This window comes from Macaca mulatta, chromosome 5 (assembly GCF_049350105.2).
Source record: "Macaca mulatta isolate MMU2019108-1 chromosome 5, T2T-MMU8v2.0, whole genome shotgun sequence".
In the NCBI taxonomy this organism is placed as follows: Eukaryota; Metazoa; Chordata; class Mammalia; order Primates; family Cercopithecidae; genus Macaca; species Macaca mulatta.
The window spans coordinates 26,010,343-26,026,077 of record NC_133410.1 but is presented as its reverse complement, the minus strand read 5'-3'; the positions used below and the strand labels follow the sequence as shown (position 1 = coordinate 26,026,077).

The 15,735-nt window shown below is 35.4% G+C and overlaps 1 protein-coding gene across 1 annotated transcript in view; it reads right to left on the bottom strand.

Moving 5' to 3' along the window:
* STIM2 (stromal interaction molecule 2) overlaps positions 1-15,735 on the bottom strand; it is a 166,565-nt gene that overhangs the window by 30,110 nt on the left and 120,720 nt on the right. The window contains 1 exon segment of the mRNA NM_001435938.1: positions 2,937-3,048. Within this exon segment, the coding sequence (NP_001422867.1) occupies positions 2,937-3,048 (112 nt within the window).

The following is a 15,735-nucleotide window of genomic DNA, read 5'->3' as shown; positions in this document are numbered from 1 at the left end:
CTAATGTTTAAACTGTTTAAAAATTGAACAAAGTACATTGAAGTCACAAGTGGGAAATAAAAAGCCTTCACGGATTGAGGCAGGTGGGTAAAGGAATTTATATAATAAGAAGTACTAAACCATTTTATTAGCTATGAAGAAAGCATGTAGGGGGCACAAGTAAAATAAGGAAATAAAATCACTTTATTATGGACTGTAAATACAAGCAGCCCAGTACTCAACTAAGATTTCTTAACAACCAAGTATGATGCTAGTAAAGATTTCATTACAGAAAGTCTAATAATAATAACAATGACAATAAATACAGACATATAATATATGCTGGGTCCTGTACCAATGGCTTCATAGTCAAGAAAACCTTATAACAGTACTTCCATTTTATAGCTGAAGATACTTGTGAGAGATTAACTTGCCTAAGGTTACATAATTAGTAATAGGTAAGGCAAGGATTCAAACCCAAATACGTATGATTCCAAAGACTACTCTGAAACACTACATTTTGTAGAGAAAGGTATCAGTACTCTCTAAGTATGGAGAAATTACAGGAACTCCTATGAGGCTTCTATAAAACCTTAAAGAGCAAAGAACTCTAACATTCCCTCTCTAAAATGCCTTCCTTTATCTTCTCAGGTACTTTCCTATAATGCTTCCCTTACACCTTTAACATGACACTTATCAAACAAAGGCAAGGCCTATGTCTTATCTCTGTATCCCCAAAGCCTAATGTAGTACTTGCCAAAAGTAGAAGCTTTATAAATGTTTGTATAATAGCTGAATGAATGGATGGATGGATGGATGCATGAATTAATAGCAAACTATCAATAGGCTAAGAAAGACAACGAGATGTAGTAAAAAAGAAAATATATAACAAAATTTTATGCAAGATTCAATATGAGTCCAGAGGTAAAAATGATTCCACCTGAGTGGGTGAGGGTATCAGGGAAGGCCACATAGGCCTGAAAGAAATGAGGTGGTATGTGTCGGGTGAAGAGAGCCTTAGTATAATGTTTGGTAGTAACAATTACAGAGTAGAAAACACAGTGAAAGGTTTAAGATCACCACTACAGTCAACATAAAACATAGTTTTGGCTACCTTTAGCAGATGTAAAGGGTTTTAACGTCACAGAAAAGAAACATCATAATGGACTGTTGTAGGCCAACTATCTAGAATATGTAATACATTTTCTTATACATTCTTCTAACTAAATCTTATGTCTACAGATACCATACAAAGAGCTCTGGAACTTACATAATAATTGAAATTAATAGATATTGCTCCTTTAAGCTGACTCATCTAATTTCCATGACTACATAACGGGGGCTTAAGAAAGAGTTTATTGTTTTCCTTTCTCCTCCCCTAAAAAAGGTTCCAATGGGCTGACCTGAAAACTGAGCTTATAATGTTTTTCTATAGTAACATGTTCACTGTTTAAGGAGTTATCTTGACAAGTGTGTGATGTCACAATTTTACCAGAATTGGAAGCATCTCTGATCATCTTTACTTAACCAAAAGAAATGATGTAGCTATAACATTGATTGTCAAAACACAGATTAACCTATTTTATTTCATGTTGTTGTTATATAAAGAAGTTTCTCAAAAGGCAACAAGGAAATTCCTATTGTTCCTCATACCCAGGACAACATATATAAACTAAAAAACTCTAATTTTATTTTAATGTTTGACTCTGTTTTAAGAACTTGTTTTAATTAAAAGAACTATATTTTATTTGATTTTTGTCTTCTTTCGAACATCTAGTTGTACTATGAACATGAAAGATATTCAGGAAGTACTTATCAAATTGACTCTAATCCCCATAATTTCATCATTCTAGTCATGTATATAATAAAATCAGAAATATTCATGTTGGTGTTCAGAATACATTTAAGAGAGATTTGAAAACTTTCAACTTGATCCAAAATACAAAACTCAAAGCAACAAAGGATACTTATCTAAATAGGGCATGTAAGGAAGTTGACTAGGGACACAATGTATGTATTTCATTACATATAATGATCAGATTGCAATAAATGATTAGAGTCTTTTCTGATGTAGGAAATCATCCGGGAAAAATAAAACTTAAGAAGCAATCTTGTAAGGGTAAAAAATTCTGGTAGAATTATTGCAAATTTTGACATTTAAATCCTTCAAAATTATTAAGTTAATTAAATTAATTAGAAATTATAATTTCTAAATTATATCATTTGGTATTTGCAAATGATACAATTTAGATATAATTTAGAAAATAAAATTTAGAAAACAACTGGATTCAGACATCTAAGGGAAAAACTGGCAACCTAGACTTTGCTATCAAATCTATCTGGGTTTAAATGCTGCCTTGGGTGAAATGTTTAACTTGTCTCTGACTTGGTTTTTTTAACCTGTAAAATGGGAAGGACAATATATAGCTCATTTTAATCATGAGGGTTAAATGAGATAATATAAAGTACTTGTATGTAACATACATTTTTAAATGGCTGCTATTTTTTATTAGTTTCATTTTTAAAATTCAGGTATAACGTATAGACACCATAACTCAATGGTTATTGTCATTTAAAATGTCACAAGAAAGAGATGCACATCAATCCATTCAAGTAGGTGTGTTCACAACAATGAATCAGTATCAAATAAAAAAGTTTTTCTTAGATCGGTCAAAAGTTGACCCTTGATGTTATTTACAAATAATATAGTTGACCCACCATCTGAAACTCAAAATCATGTTCCTTGGAAATAATTTTTTTCAAGAGCCTGATTATTTAGACAAGAAAAATTGATTAAAACTTGAAAATGCATAATTTAGAAAGATTAAAGAATGGATACATTTATATTTCCTTTGTGCCCTCAGTCATGGAAGTAACTTGTAGATTCAGTATGGGAAAAGACATCTAGCATATAACTCTCCCTGAGAGGAAAATACATTTGCATAACAAAGACTCACCTGGGAAGTGTCGTTCCTTTGACATTGTTGTCTCTAAAATTCTTCTCATATTGGGGTAGTTCAACAAACTCTATCAACCACTGAAGAGTGTCTTCAAGGGTCCAATTATGAACTGCAGGAGATAAAAGGGGAATGCATATTTTAAACACACCTGCTTTCAGAAATACATATTCTATAATTTCAGAGAATATAAAGATGTTAGATTGCATTTTCAATTTAATTAACATTAAGTACTAAAATTGTATCCAGCACTCTATGAGAGAAGAAAGCCTTACAATCAAAAACAGAAGTGATAGATAAAAGCAATTAGGACAAAGATTAGCATAATTAATTCTAAAATAAACACCTATACAAAGTTTGTAAGGATGAAATAATCTATCATTTCTCTGGCTGTAGAAAAATTACCAGATACATACTTGTTCATTCTTTCATCTAGCCATCCACCCATATAGTATTGTAATACTGAAAACATTCTGAATACCAGATTCCATTCTAAGCACTGGGCATATGGCAGTGAATAAAATGGATAAAGTTCTTGTATGGAAATTAAATTCCTTTGGGTTTGGGGAGGGGCACTTTATGAAAGAAGGAAGAGGAAGGGAAATTTCAGATAGTGATTAACTTAAGAAAAGAAGGAAAGATGTCAGGGTAAGTCTCTCTAAGGAGTTGACATCTGAGACCTAAAAATTGCAAGGAGGCACATTGTGAAGATATGGGTGAAAAATATCCCAAAGAGAGGAAAAGGCTAGTAAGAAGAGCCTTCAGATGGAATGAACTAGCAGGGTTTGAGACACTAGCAGAAAGTCAGAGAGGAGCTAGGTCATGAAAGGCTTTCAAGAACTCTGGATAGTTTTCTAATTTCAATAAAAAGAAGGGGAATAATCTTTTTTTAGAATATTGTTCTTCAAAGTAGAGAATGGATTGTTCAAGGTAAGACTAAAAATGGTCCAGTCTTATGGTGAAATACAGAGAAATAAGAAGATCATTCATTACAAAATTGCCTAGGACAGGAAAGGATTATTGTCTTAGACTATGATGGTAGTAGATAAGATGACAACAAGGAGTCAGATTCAGGATATATTCTGGGGATAATGCTATTAAGATGTGCTGATTAAATGGACAGGGGCTGGTAGCTAAACAAAAGCCAGAAGTACAAAGGGTGCTACCATTAACTGAGATAGAAAAGAATGGAGAGGAAAAGATTGGGGAAACGAGCAGGGGCGGGTGATAGAGATCAAAAGTTGTTTTAAGACATGTTATATTTGAAGTATGCATCTGACATTTAAGTGTAGATAATATAGTAGCAGTCAGACCTGCAAGTCCGGAGCTTAGGAAAAAGTGAGGTTAGGAACAGAAGTATTAGTGGGAAGTCATCAGCATATAGACGATCTTTAGACTAAATGACATCAACCAGAAAGACAGCTATTAATAGATTCTAGAAGACTGGACTTAAATCAAGAATAAAATGATAACTAGCATCTCTTCTCCTGAATATTTATTTTAAATTAAGTCCTTTGTAGGCATTTTCTTATGTCTTAAAAAAAACTTACGAGGTTCTAACATATTTATCTTTATTTTAGAAGTTAAAAACTAAAAAAACTAATGGAACCAACAAAGTAAGTAGCAGGACTGGATTTGAACTCAGGGACACTGTCCATAGAACAAGACTTTATACTACTCTGAAAGTAGTAATACTAAAAAACAGTAAAGATATAAACAAGCAGTTAAGCACTGGATGCAGCTCAAAGGTTTCTGCTTATGAAGGGTAACGATGAGTTTATGCAAAGGGAAGGATGCAAGTGTGCTTAAAAATGAGAAGTTCTATACTGTCTGCATTTAATTTGAGGGTTTTGGAAAACATGATGCTTATAGACTACAGAAGAGGTCAAAGGAGAGTGAAGAAAACGTGAGCAATAAAAGCAGATCTGGGAATCTATCTGTATATAAATAAATCTGAAAAAATCTTTCTGAGAAGCTACATAAAACTATGAATTCACACTTGCAAGCAAAGCTAGGTTTCCATCAATCTGCCTTTTTTATTAAGTGTTCTTTAGAGAAAAAACTTAAATAGACCACAAACAAAAACCAAAAACATTTAAAAACTAGATGTGGTAACTGATAGTTTTATACTGAAACAAAGCTTTCACTGTTCTCCCCTTCATGTGTTCCTACCATAAAACCTGGACATGGGTCTGAGGCTGCTGTATCCATTTAACCAAATAACAGGATGTCAGCGGAAGGTTCAGGCCCTGGGTGTTTTCCACTGAAGTTAGTGCATTCAAAGTAGACTTTTTACTCTTAAGTTTCTTCCTATTCAAGATGAACTGCATTGAGAAGTGCCCTGTCCTGACTGCCAAGAAACTCATGGTGCAGCTGCACCTCAGACACCCACACAAAATCCCCAGCCAAGAAAACAAGATAAGATTCTCTCTTTCTGTGACTGTTCAACAGTGAAAATTACTGATCTAAACACTTCAGCACATCAAAGTCATCCCTCAATTTCCAGTAAGTCAGTATAGAAAGGAATAAAAATCAAATGAAAAAGAATACATTAAAACTGCCCAAATCTTAGTAATACTCTACTTAGCAAATTAAAAATTGTAGTGTTCTTGACAACGAATCTTTAAAACAAAATTCTAACAGCACAGTTTATTTTGGGGGGAGATTCACTTCTCCTTTTGCTGTGGTTTCCTTGGTGATACTTAGTAAACACCTTCACTTCTCTTCTCATGACTGGGATTTGCATTTTTTATTAGCTTTCTCTGTTCCAAATACTCTAGTTGTCTTTCAATTCTTAGGACAGATCATACTATGTCCTTCTTCAGGGCCTCTGTACGTGCTGTTTGCTGAGTATAAGCTCCTTTTCTCTATCCCTCCACCTTTTTGTTTCATTAAACCTTCATATCTCAGCTAAAACTTTAACTCTTTAAGTGAGCCTTTCTGAACATTACTATATAACCTTTTTTTCTTCCTTTTTTATAGGGACGGGGTCCTGCTGTGTTGCATAGGCTGATCTGAATTCCTCGGCCTCTCAAAGTGCTGAGATTACAGGCATGAGCCACCACACCTGGCCCCTGATTATTAATCCCTTAGTAGATTTTATGCATAGCATTTAAATAACTATAACTACTTATTTGTATGATTATTACTTCAACAACTGTTTTATTTCAATAAAGTATAAGTCCTCTGCTCATCACTTTAACCCCAGCACTTGGTATAAAGGCACTCGGCAAATGATTTGTTGGATGCTGTTGAATGAAGTAGAACATGTTTAATTAATAAGTCTTATGAAAATATATTTTTACATTTTGGTGGTGAGACAAACAGAAACAGGGATTTGTATGTATAAGGAATTGTTTTTCAACATTAAAAATTTCAACAGCTTTTGGGGTACAAGTGATTTTTGGTTACGTAAGAAATTCTTGATGGTAAAAAAGTTACTCATTTAAGAATTATCTGGTTCCTTATTACCTGCCTCTCACTGGTCCTTTACACACGCTGTTGCTAAACAGCACTTCCATCAGAGGGCATGCAGAGAGATACACCATTCCTTTTAAAGGTATCTTTCCCAATCTGCAGAGCTACAGAAATGCCAGTTTCTAAAATGTTAACTTACATTGCTTCTGCTTGAAATTGTGGCCAGTGCTATAGGTCAGTGTCTCAAAGCAATTTTTGGCAGTTATTTCTAAGACTAATGAAAAAAACTCTGGAATGGAAACAGACCCGATTTTACCCCCAGCTGTGCCACTGATTCAGGATAATATCATAGCCACATTATTTAACTACAGCTCAGATTATCTTTTTAAAATTGATATTATACTTATTTTGGGAGTACCTATGGTTATTTTGATACACGTATACAATGTGTGATGATCAAATCAGGGTAACTGAGATATCCATCACCAACTTTTCTGTGTTGGAACCATTATAATTATCTTCCAGCTATTTGGAAATACACAATAAATTATTCTTAACTTTAATTTCCCTACTTTACTATCAAATACTAGAACTTACTCCTTCTACCTAACTGTATTTTTGTACCCATTAACCAACTTCTCTTCATTCCCCTCTTCCCTTCCCAGTCTCTAGTAACCACCATTCTACTCTCTACTTCCATAAAATCCACTTTTTTAGCTCCTACATCTGAGTGATAACATGTGATATTTGTCTTTCTGTGCCTGGTTTATTTCACTTAATGATCTTCAGTTCCATGTTGCTGCAAATAACAGGATTTTGTTCTTTTTTATGGCTGAATAATATTCCATTGTTCTTTATCCATCCACCTGATGGATGGATTTTCTTTATCCATCCACCTGATGATGGACACTCAGGTTGATTCCACATCTTGCCTATTGTGAATAGTGCTGCAGTAAACATCAGAGCGTAGGTATCATTTGAAATAACGATCTCCTTCCTTTTAGACATATATTCAGCAGTGAAACTGCTGAATTATATGCTAGTTCTATTTTTAGTTTTTTTGAGAAACCTCCATACTATTTCCCATAACAGTTGTACTACTTTACATTCCCACAAACTGCATATAAGAATTTCCCTTTCTCCACTCTTTTGAAAGCATTTGTAATTTTTTGTCTTTTGGTAAAAGCCATTCAAACTGGGGTGTGATGATATCTCATTGTAGTTTGGATTTGCATTTCCCTGATGATAAGTGATGCTGAGCATTTTTTCGTATACCTGTGGGCCACTGGTATGTCTTTATGCCTACTCAGGTCTTTTGCCCATTTTTTACTCAGATTGTTTTTCTGCTATTGAGCTGTTTGAGTTCCTTATATATTCTGGTTATTAATCTCTTGTCAGAAGGATAGTTTGCAAATCTTCTCCCATCCCACAGGTTGTTTCTTCACTTCACTGTTTCCTTTACCATGCAGAAGATTTTTAGCTTGATACAATCCCATTTGTCTGTTTTTGCTTTTGTTGCCCATGCTTTTGAGGTCTTAACCCCAAAAACTTCTTGCACAGACTAATGTCCTGAAGCCTTTCCTCAATGTTTTCTAATATTTTCAGATCTTACATTTAAGTCTTTAATCCATTTTGAGTTGATTTCTGCATATGGTGGAGATTTAGATTCATTCTTCTGCACAGAGATATCCAGTTTTCCTAGCACCATTTATTAAAGAGACCATTCTTTCCTCAAGGTACATTCTGGGTGCCTTTGTTGAAAATGAGTTGGCTGAAAGTGTATGGATTTATTTCTGGGTTCTCTATTCTGTTCCATTGGTACCTGTGTCTGTTTTTATGCCAGTACCATGATGTTTTGGTTATTATAGCTTTGTAATATTATTTGAATTCAGGTAGTGTGATGCCTCCAGCTTTGTTCTTTTTGCTCAAGATTGCTATAGATGTTTGTGGTCTTTTGTGGTTCCATACAAATTTTAGGATTTTTTTTCTATTTCTGTGAAGGATATAATTAGTATTCTGATAGGGACTGTATTAAATCTGTAGATCACTTTAGGTAGTAAAGACATTTTAACAAGATGAATTCCTCCAGTCCGTAAGCATATCTTTCCTTTTTTGTGAATCCTCTTCAATTTCTTTAATCAGTGTTTTATACTTTTCTTTGTACAGATTTTTCACCTCCTTGGTTAAATTCATTTCTAGGTGTATTTTTTGGTACCTATTGTAAAGAAGATTGCTTTCTTGATTTCTTTTTCAGAGTGATCTCTGCTAATATATAGAGATGCTACTGACTTTTGTAGGTTGATTTTGTATCCTGCAACTTTACTAAATTCATTTATCAGTTCTATGAGTTTTTTGGTGAAGTCTAGGCTTTTCTAAACATAAGATCATGTCCTCTTCAACCAAAGATAATTTGACTTCTTCCTTTTCAATTTGAATGCATTTATTTCTTTTGCTTAATTATTCTGGCTAGGAGTTCTGGCATTACGCTGAATAAAAGTGGTCAAAGTGGGCATCCTTGTCTTTTCTCAGATCTTAGTGGAAAGGCTTTCCATTTTTCCCCATTTGGCATGAAACACATGGCTTTTGGGCTTGTCATATATGGCCTTTATTGTGTTGAAGTATGCTCCTTATATATCCAATTTGTTGAAGGTTTTTATCATGAAGGGATGCTGAATTTATTAAATGCTTTTTAGCATCTATTAAAAAGATCATATGGCTTTTGACCTTGATTCTACTGATGTGAGGTAGCACATTTATTGATTTGTGTGTTGAATAGTCCTTGCATCTTAACAAGCAAAACAATAAAATTGAACTAGATCACTTTTTAAATTCATTTAAACTGGGCCACATGTGGCGGCTCATGTCTGTAATCCTAGCACTTTGGGAGACTGGGGCGGGTGGATCACCGGAGGTCAGGAGTTCGAGACCAGCCTGGCCAACATGATGAAACCCTGTCTCTACAATACAAAAATTAGCCAGGCATGGTGGTACATGCCTGTAATCCCTGCTATTCGGGAGGGTGAGGCAGGAGAATCTCTTGAACCCAGGAGACAGAGGCTGCAGTGAGCCAAGACTGTGCTACTGTACTCCAGCCTGGGAGACAGAGTGAGACTCTGTCCCCCACTCCAAAGAAAAATTTCATTTAAACTGTTTCTATGATTCCATTATAATAAACAAGCATTGGTATTTATTAATAAAACATTGCTAACTAAAGTGTTAGCCTAGAACAGTAGACTACATAATACTGAGGGGAAAGAATGGCCCTAAGAACTTTCAGGATAGCCATGAAAACTGAAAACATTTATTAAGTGTTCATTAAATACCAGGAGATTTGCAAACATTATTTCAAATGATCATTGCAATAACCCTTTTAAGTAGATACTTTTATCATCATATTGAATCTAAAAGTTTATGGAAGTGGGGTTCTTAATTAGGTATAAACAATTCGTAAATAGTCAAACCAAGTTTCAGACCAAACCTGTTTCTAGAGTTGTTAAACATTGTGCAGTCACACCGCCTCTTCAAAATAAGATATGTGGTCCTAATAATCAGATTAGGTACCACAGACAGTTTATGGTCTAGTCATATTTGCAGCCATATTTGCAGCTTTCTGTACAATATTCCCCCAGGCCCCACTGCCTCTCCTTCAATGTGGAATGTCTTTCCTTTCTTCTTTCTTTGCCAGGTTTGCTCTTCTTTAAGACTCAGATAAGAAACTCCCTCCTTCATGAAGTTTTCTCTATCCACCCATTTCCAGACTAGAGCTGCTCTTCTTTGTGCTCCTTGATCACCTATACTTATATTTGTCATAGGATTTATCATATCCCATAATTGTCCATGTTCATCTTATTCTCTGGATGATGAGTTCTTAGAGGGCAGGAACTTGTTGTTTTACCTAACACAGTCATTATTAACACACACAAAAATGCCACAACCCTTTGGGACTATGGGGCTTTATATTTTACTATACATTTTTACATACTTTCTCATTTAACCCCCAACAACTATCTTTGAAAGGTACCTATTATCTCTACATTCTATACAAACAACCTAGGCCAAGAGAGGCCAAGTGATCACACACATGGTCACACATCTAATAACTGAGAGAGCTAGAACTGAACTCTAACCTTCTGACTCTAAGTCCATTACTAATATAGATGGCTGATTTAGAACAGCTCACTGTTTAAAACTTGAAACATATTTTCTCTCAGAAACAAACCTTTCAAGCATATAGTACTAACAGTAATAGTACTAACAGTAATGCCAAAGTTAAATGTTATATATGAGCAATCTGCCACAGGCAATTACATGAATGGACTCCTGATTCTCCTAAAAACATCAAGTATACATTGGGGCCTACTAAAGGCCTGGAGGGAGTAACAGAAAAGCTCAACGGAGCTATGTCAGTTCTTCATCATGGAGGTGATTCCTACAAGTTGGAAGAGGGGCTCTAACAGCCTGAAAGACAAGATTTCAAACAGCCAAGAGATTCAGAACTGCAGCTCGGCTCTGGAACAAAGGAGATGGTGGGGGATGGGAGAGTGGGGACCCGATGGTGTGTGGAACCAAAATTCCCGGAGATGAGAGGGTACGGGGAGGTAGAATATGGGGAAGGGCGGGACCATACATTTGTGGATTTCACAGGAACAGAGGGTTCTCCTTTTCATTACTCGTCACCCAATGCTGCTATCAAAAGGGCAATTTCTACAACAGAGAATAAGATTCCTGATTCTGCACCCAGTTTCCCTTTCTTCTGCCCATCTACTTGCTACTTTCAGTCCCACCACCATGTCACTATTTTGGATCAGCGCTTAAAAAGGGATGAAAACTGTGCCTAAGAGCAGAAAGCTTTTTGACAGCAGTGGGGTCCTAAACACGGGGAGAATGAAGAGATTGTAAGGGGTGAAAAGAGCCACCAATAGAGAAGAGAGGCAACTGGCTATGGCCACCCAGCTGAAGCAGCCTTCCAAAAAAGACACGAGTCATGCATAGGTACATCCCAGTTGTACAACCAGGTTACAAGTGAATGAAGTACTCTAGCTGAAAGCAATCTCTTTCTCCCCTGAATTACTATAGTGCTTAACTATTTCTACCAAATGGCACGTCATACGGGCTGCCTTACTTTGTAACTGTTTGCTTATATCTTATGTTCCTACTATATTGCAAGCTACTACAAGACAAGGACTGTAGAAAACACGTCAAGTTGCCATTTAAGTATTAGCTGAATGTACAGCTGACTTTTTGTCTTCCTTAAATAAAAGAACTTGTTTTGTTTTGTTTTTTAATTATCAATTTGCTATCCCATAGTTGTGTGAAAGATAAACAATACTGCCTGCCTGATATCTCACTTTAAAGCAGCATTGGTGAATCCTTGGCTCCAGAACAGAACCAATGAGTCTTATCACATAGTGAAGGTAGCAATTTAAAGTTGTGTGGTTGACAGCGGTATCAGAAGAGAGTTTGTGTGCCTTGCTTTAAGCAAACCTGATATAAACAAATCAGCATAAAAGATAAACTTTAAAAGATTAAAATATATGTATTTACTTGTTCCTTTCATCTGTAAAAGGCAATCTTATAAAACCAATGCACCCAAAGCACTTAGCCATATGCCTGTATTAAGTTACAAGCCTAAAAATACAAAACAGCCTAGTGAAGTACTGCCATTAACTTTTCATTTGTTATATTTAATATAAGTACATACTATCCAAAATATCTTTAAAGATGATCTGTGAAATCACCTAAATACTGTGGGGGGGGGGGACCTAATTTCTAATAATAAAGCACTTTTGTGTATGAGACATGTTAATAATAGTAGTACCAAACATTTTGTGAGCACTCGGCAATTTCCAGTAACTGTGCTACATGCTTTACACAAATCATCTCATAAAACTCAAAAACCCTATGAAGTAGGTATCAGATGTAGTATTATAATCCTTGGTTTATAGATTAGGAAGCTGAAGCTCAGAGTTTAAGCCACTTGCTCAAATTCACACACCAAGTAAGTAGTGGAAACAGGATTTAGGACTACGCCCACTGAGTTCAAAGGCCAACTCTTAACCATCTCCTGCGTTCTGAGGAAACCTCAAACCTCAAGATACAGCTGTATTCACCATCAGCTGTGGCAGACCTTGGATATAACAAACATACTCATTACATGTATTCTGCTCTTCATGTTTTAATAGCTTTCATACTACTTTTTAAAAACTGCTATGTCCTAAATTAATGATTTTTAAAACATCTGTAATGTCTTTCTTACTGTTAAGAAAGCAACTGACTTGTTAAGAATTTTTTTAATTAAAAAAAAAGCAACTGGCATAAAAGTTTCTTTGGGAAAATTAATGTATTTTAGGGAAATCGACTTCTGATATCCTGAGATAAGAGAGTAGAGTTAAAAACAGTACAGGCTGTTACAAACAGCATGTGTTACAAACATATACTGCCTTCTCTTAAAGCATGAAAACATCTGTATATGCACCAAATGGTTCGGCAAGGGGGTCAGGGAGAAGACTGACTAAACATTATGAATAAAAGTAACTATATTTAAAGTTGGCTATATGAAATGTTTATAGAAGCTAAAAACGTATTAGCAGTTTGAAAACTATTTGTGTCATTTGAATATTTACATAAAATACCATATTCTAAAACACAGGTGTACACCAGTATTCACTACTTTTAAACCCAATTTCAATTGAGTTTTACAAGCTACAAAAATCTCAGTTTCTCTTTACACTGATACACATAATTTGTCACAGGAAAACTGAATTAACCTAAGGTTCAATATTGCAGGGATTTAAAAATAAGAATTTGTAAACTAATATAAAAGAAATAAAATAATAACTTTTCAAATCTAAAAGTTGAGTAAGTTTCAGGCCTTTCACATTTCACCCTAACTCAGCTGGTTTTACAGACTTCCTGGTGTCACTTCTGAACAAGACTTTAGATGCTCAGCTGCTCAGCACAGTCAAGACAGGCTTATGTTTAGAACAGTGCCAGAATGTGAGCTCCTCATCTGCACAGTGGTCAGCAGGGCATGTCTTTGTAACACGGAATAAATTCCTGCAACATGCTATATTTGGATACCTAAAGCCACACCCTGAACTTGAGTTCAGATATTAGTAATTGCACCATAGAGAAATACACACTTTTGCTCATGAGCTCTTTTTCTTTAATTATGCAATAATTACATGTAATTTTTAGAGATGCTAGGTAGATGCTGGCAAATGTTTGAACATTCATAACTTAAAAATTACCAAGGTGTTTTGCTCCCAACAGTGGTACAGGGGACACTAAGGGAAAGCTTTACTACCTTTTCTATTATAAACTCCAATCTTATTATCAATGAAACTAAGTGTACGATCAATACCTAGTTCAATGAAGATGGTGAGAAATAACAAAGATGTATCTTAAAATTAGAAACTGAAAGCTGGGTGCGAGTGGCTCATGCCTCTAATCCCGGCACTTTGGGAGCCAGAGGCAGGCAGATCACTTGAGGCCAGGAGTTCAAGACCAGCCTGGCCAACACAGCGAAACCCCATCTCTACTAAAACTACAAACAAAATTAGCTGGGTGTGGTGGCACGCACCTGTAATCCCAGCTACTCAGGAGGCTGAAGCAGGAGAACTGCTTGAGCCTGGGATGCAGAGGTTGCAGTGAGCCGAGATTGCGCTACTGCACTCCAGCCTGGGCAACAGAGTGAATGAGACTCCATCTCCAAAAAAATTAAAAAGTTGGAGAAATAATGGGTCCCAAATTCATATGGCTGTTCCGCAGACAGTGTTTCTTATTCATTCTATAGTCCCAACATGTTATACAATGCCAAAAATACAGCGGGCACTTAACAAACATGGAATGGCAGGTATATAGTAAGAACTCAATTCGTATTTAAGGGGTGAGTAAATGGATGACAAAATGATTCTGTTAACCAAGAATGCCAAGGAAAATGTCACTTTCATTGATTCTTTTTAGAATCATTTCTAGATAAAACAAACTTTCCAAAGTGTGACTAGGCTTCATAAAATGAAGAGAGTGCTATTTTCCAAAGTATAACAATAAAGAAACATTTCAATTACAGCTTTTCAATTATAGCTTTACAACTGTTTGTTTTAATTTTCTGCTATTAACACTTTTTTCTCTTAGAATTTGAAAGTTTCTTCAAAAGATTTTCTGTAGGCAACTTGAAATTCCTTCATCCAGCAAATATTTACTGACTGCATAGTAATTACTTCGGGCACTGGATTAAATAAATAAAACATCAGAGTCAAGGAATTATTACCAAGACTACCAGAAAGCATGATGTAATAAAACGCATTAACTTTTAGAGGGAGTTCAACAAAAAATGAATACAAAAGCCTAGTTAATAAATACCTTCTTTATTATATCAAAGGCCTGCTAAAAAATTGAGCTTTCACTGCTAGTTGCCAAAAGACTTCCAGGTAAGAAGATACACTACATTCAAAACTTGTAAACCTTGGTTTCTTCAATAATAGAAAAATTCGCCATTTCCAATGGTAGAAATATTTTCAAGGCAATTTTACTCAGAAATTTGTTTGATCTTCAATTACATATGATTTTTCCTAGTGCATTTAGCATTTAAAAATCTAGTAATTCACAAATATTACTAGCTACATTTACCTAGTATATAACATTTTCTAACTTGGGCTTCAGCTGGTATACATAGTAGTGGTTTAACTAATATTATCAGTGGCAAAAATAACCTTTAGGAAAAGTTTAATTGCAGCACTGACACAACGGTTAAAGGATTAAATTACTACATAGTCTCCCCATTCATAGGGGACCTTTGTCAACAGCCAGAGAATTACATGAGAAAGGCAAAATGTGAATAATGTGCTTCAGTAATCAAGATAAACTCATAAAGACTGACTCATTTACACCAAGTTGCTGGATAGTGTACATTCAGATTTTTCTTCCAAGTTTTTTTTTCAATTTTCAAATTCATTTCAGTGTCTTTCAATTGCCCAGAAGTAATCTGGTCCCACATGGGGATGAGACAGGCTAACACTAGCCAGTGTCTCTATAATGCGGACAACACGGTGGCAGCCTTGTGAAGGCCAAGGCCGACATAAGGCAGGCTCCGGAAAGAGGTAGCAGCCCACGGGGTTGGGACCCTGGCTATGTACAGAGGGACTGAGCAACTAAGTAAACATATTAAGATAACAGACTCAAGTTTTCACTGTCAGTGAAGGGAAGTACAAATACAAAAAGGAGTTAAGCTAGAATTAACCCAAAGTATAGGACTGAAATTGGAGTTTATCAGGTATCAGAGTGAATTCATGATTTTCAGCATAAAAAAAGAAATATAAGGTGTGTGCATGTTTCTTAACTCTGTCCACTGAGGTCTGGGAACAACAATATCTCAGCAGCA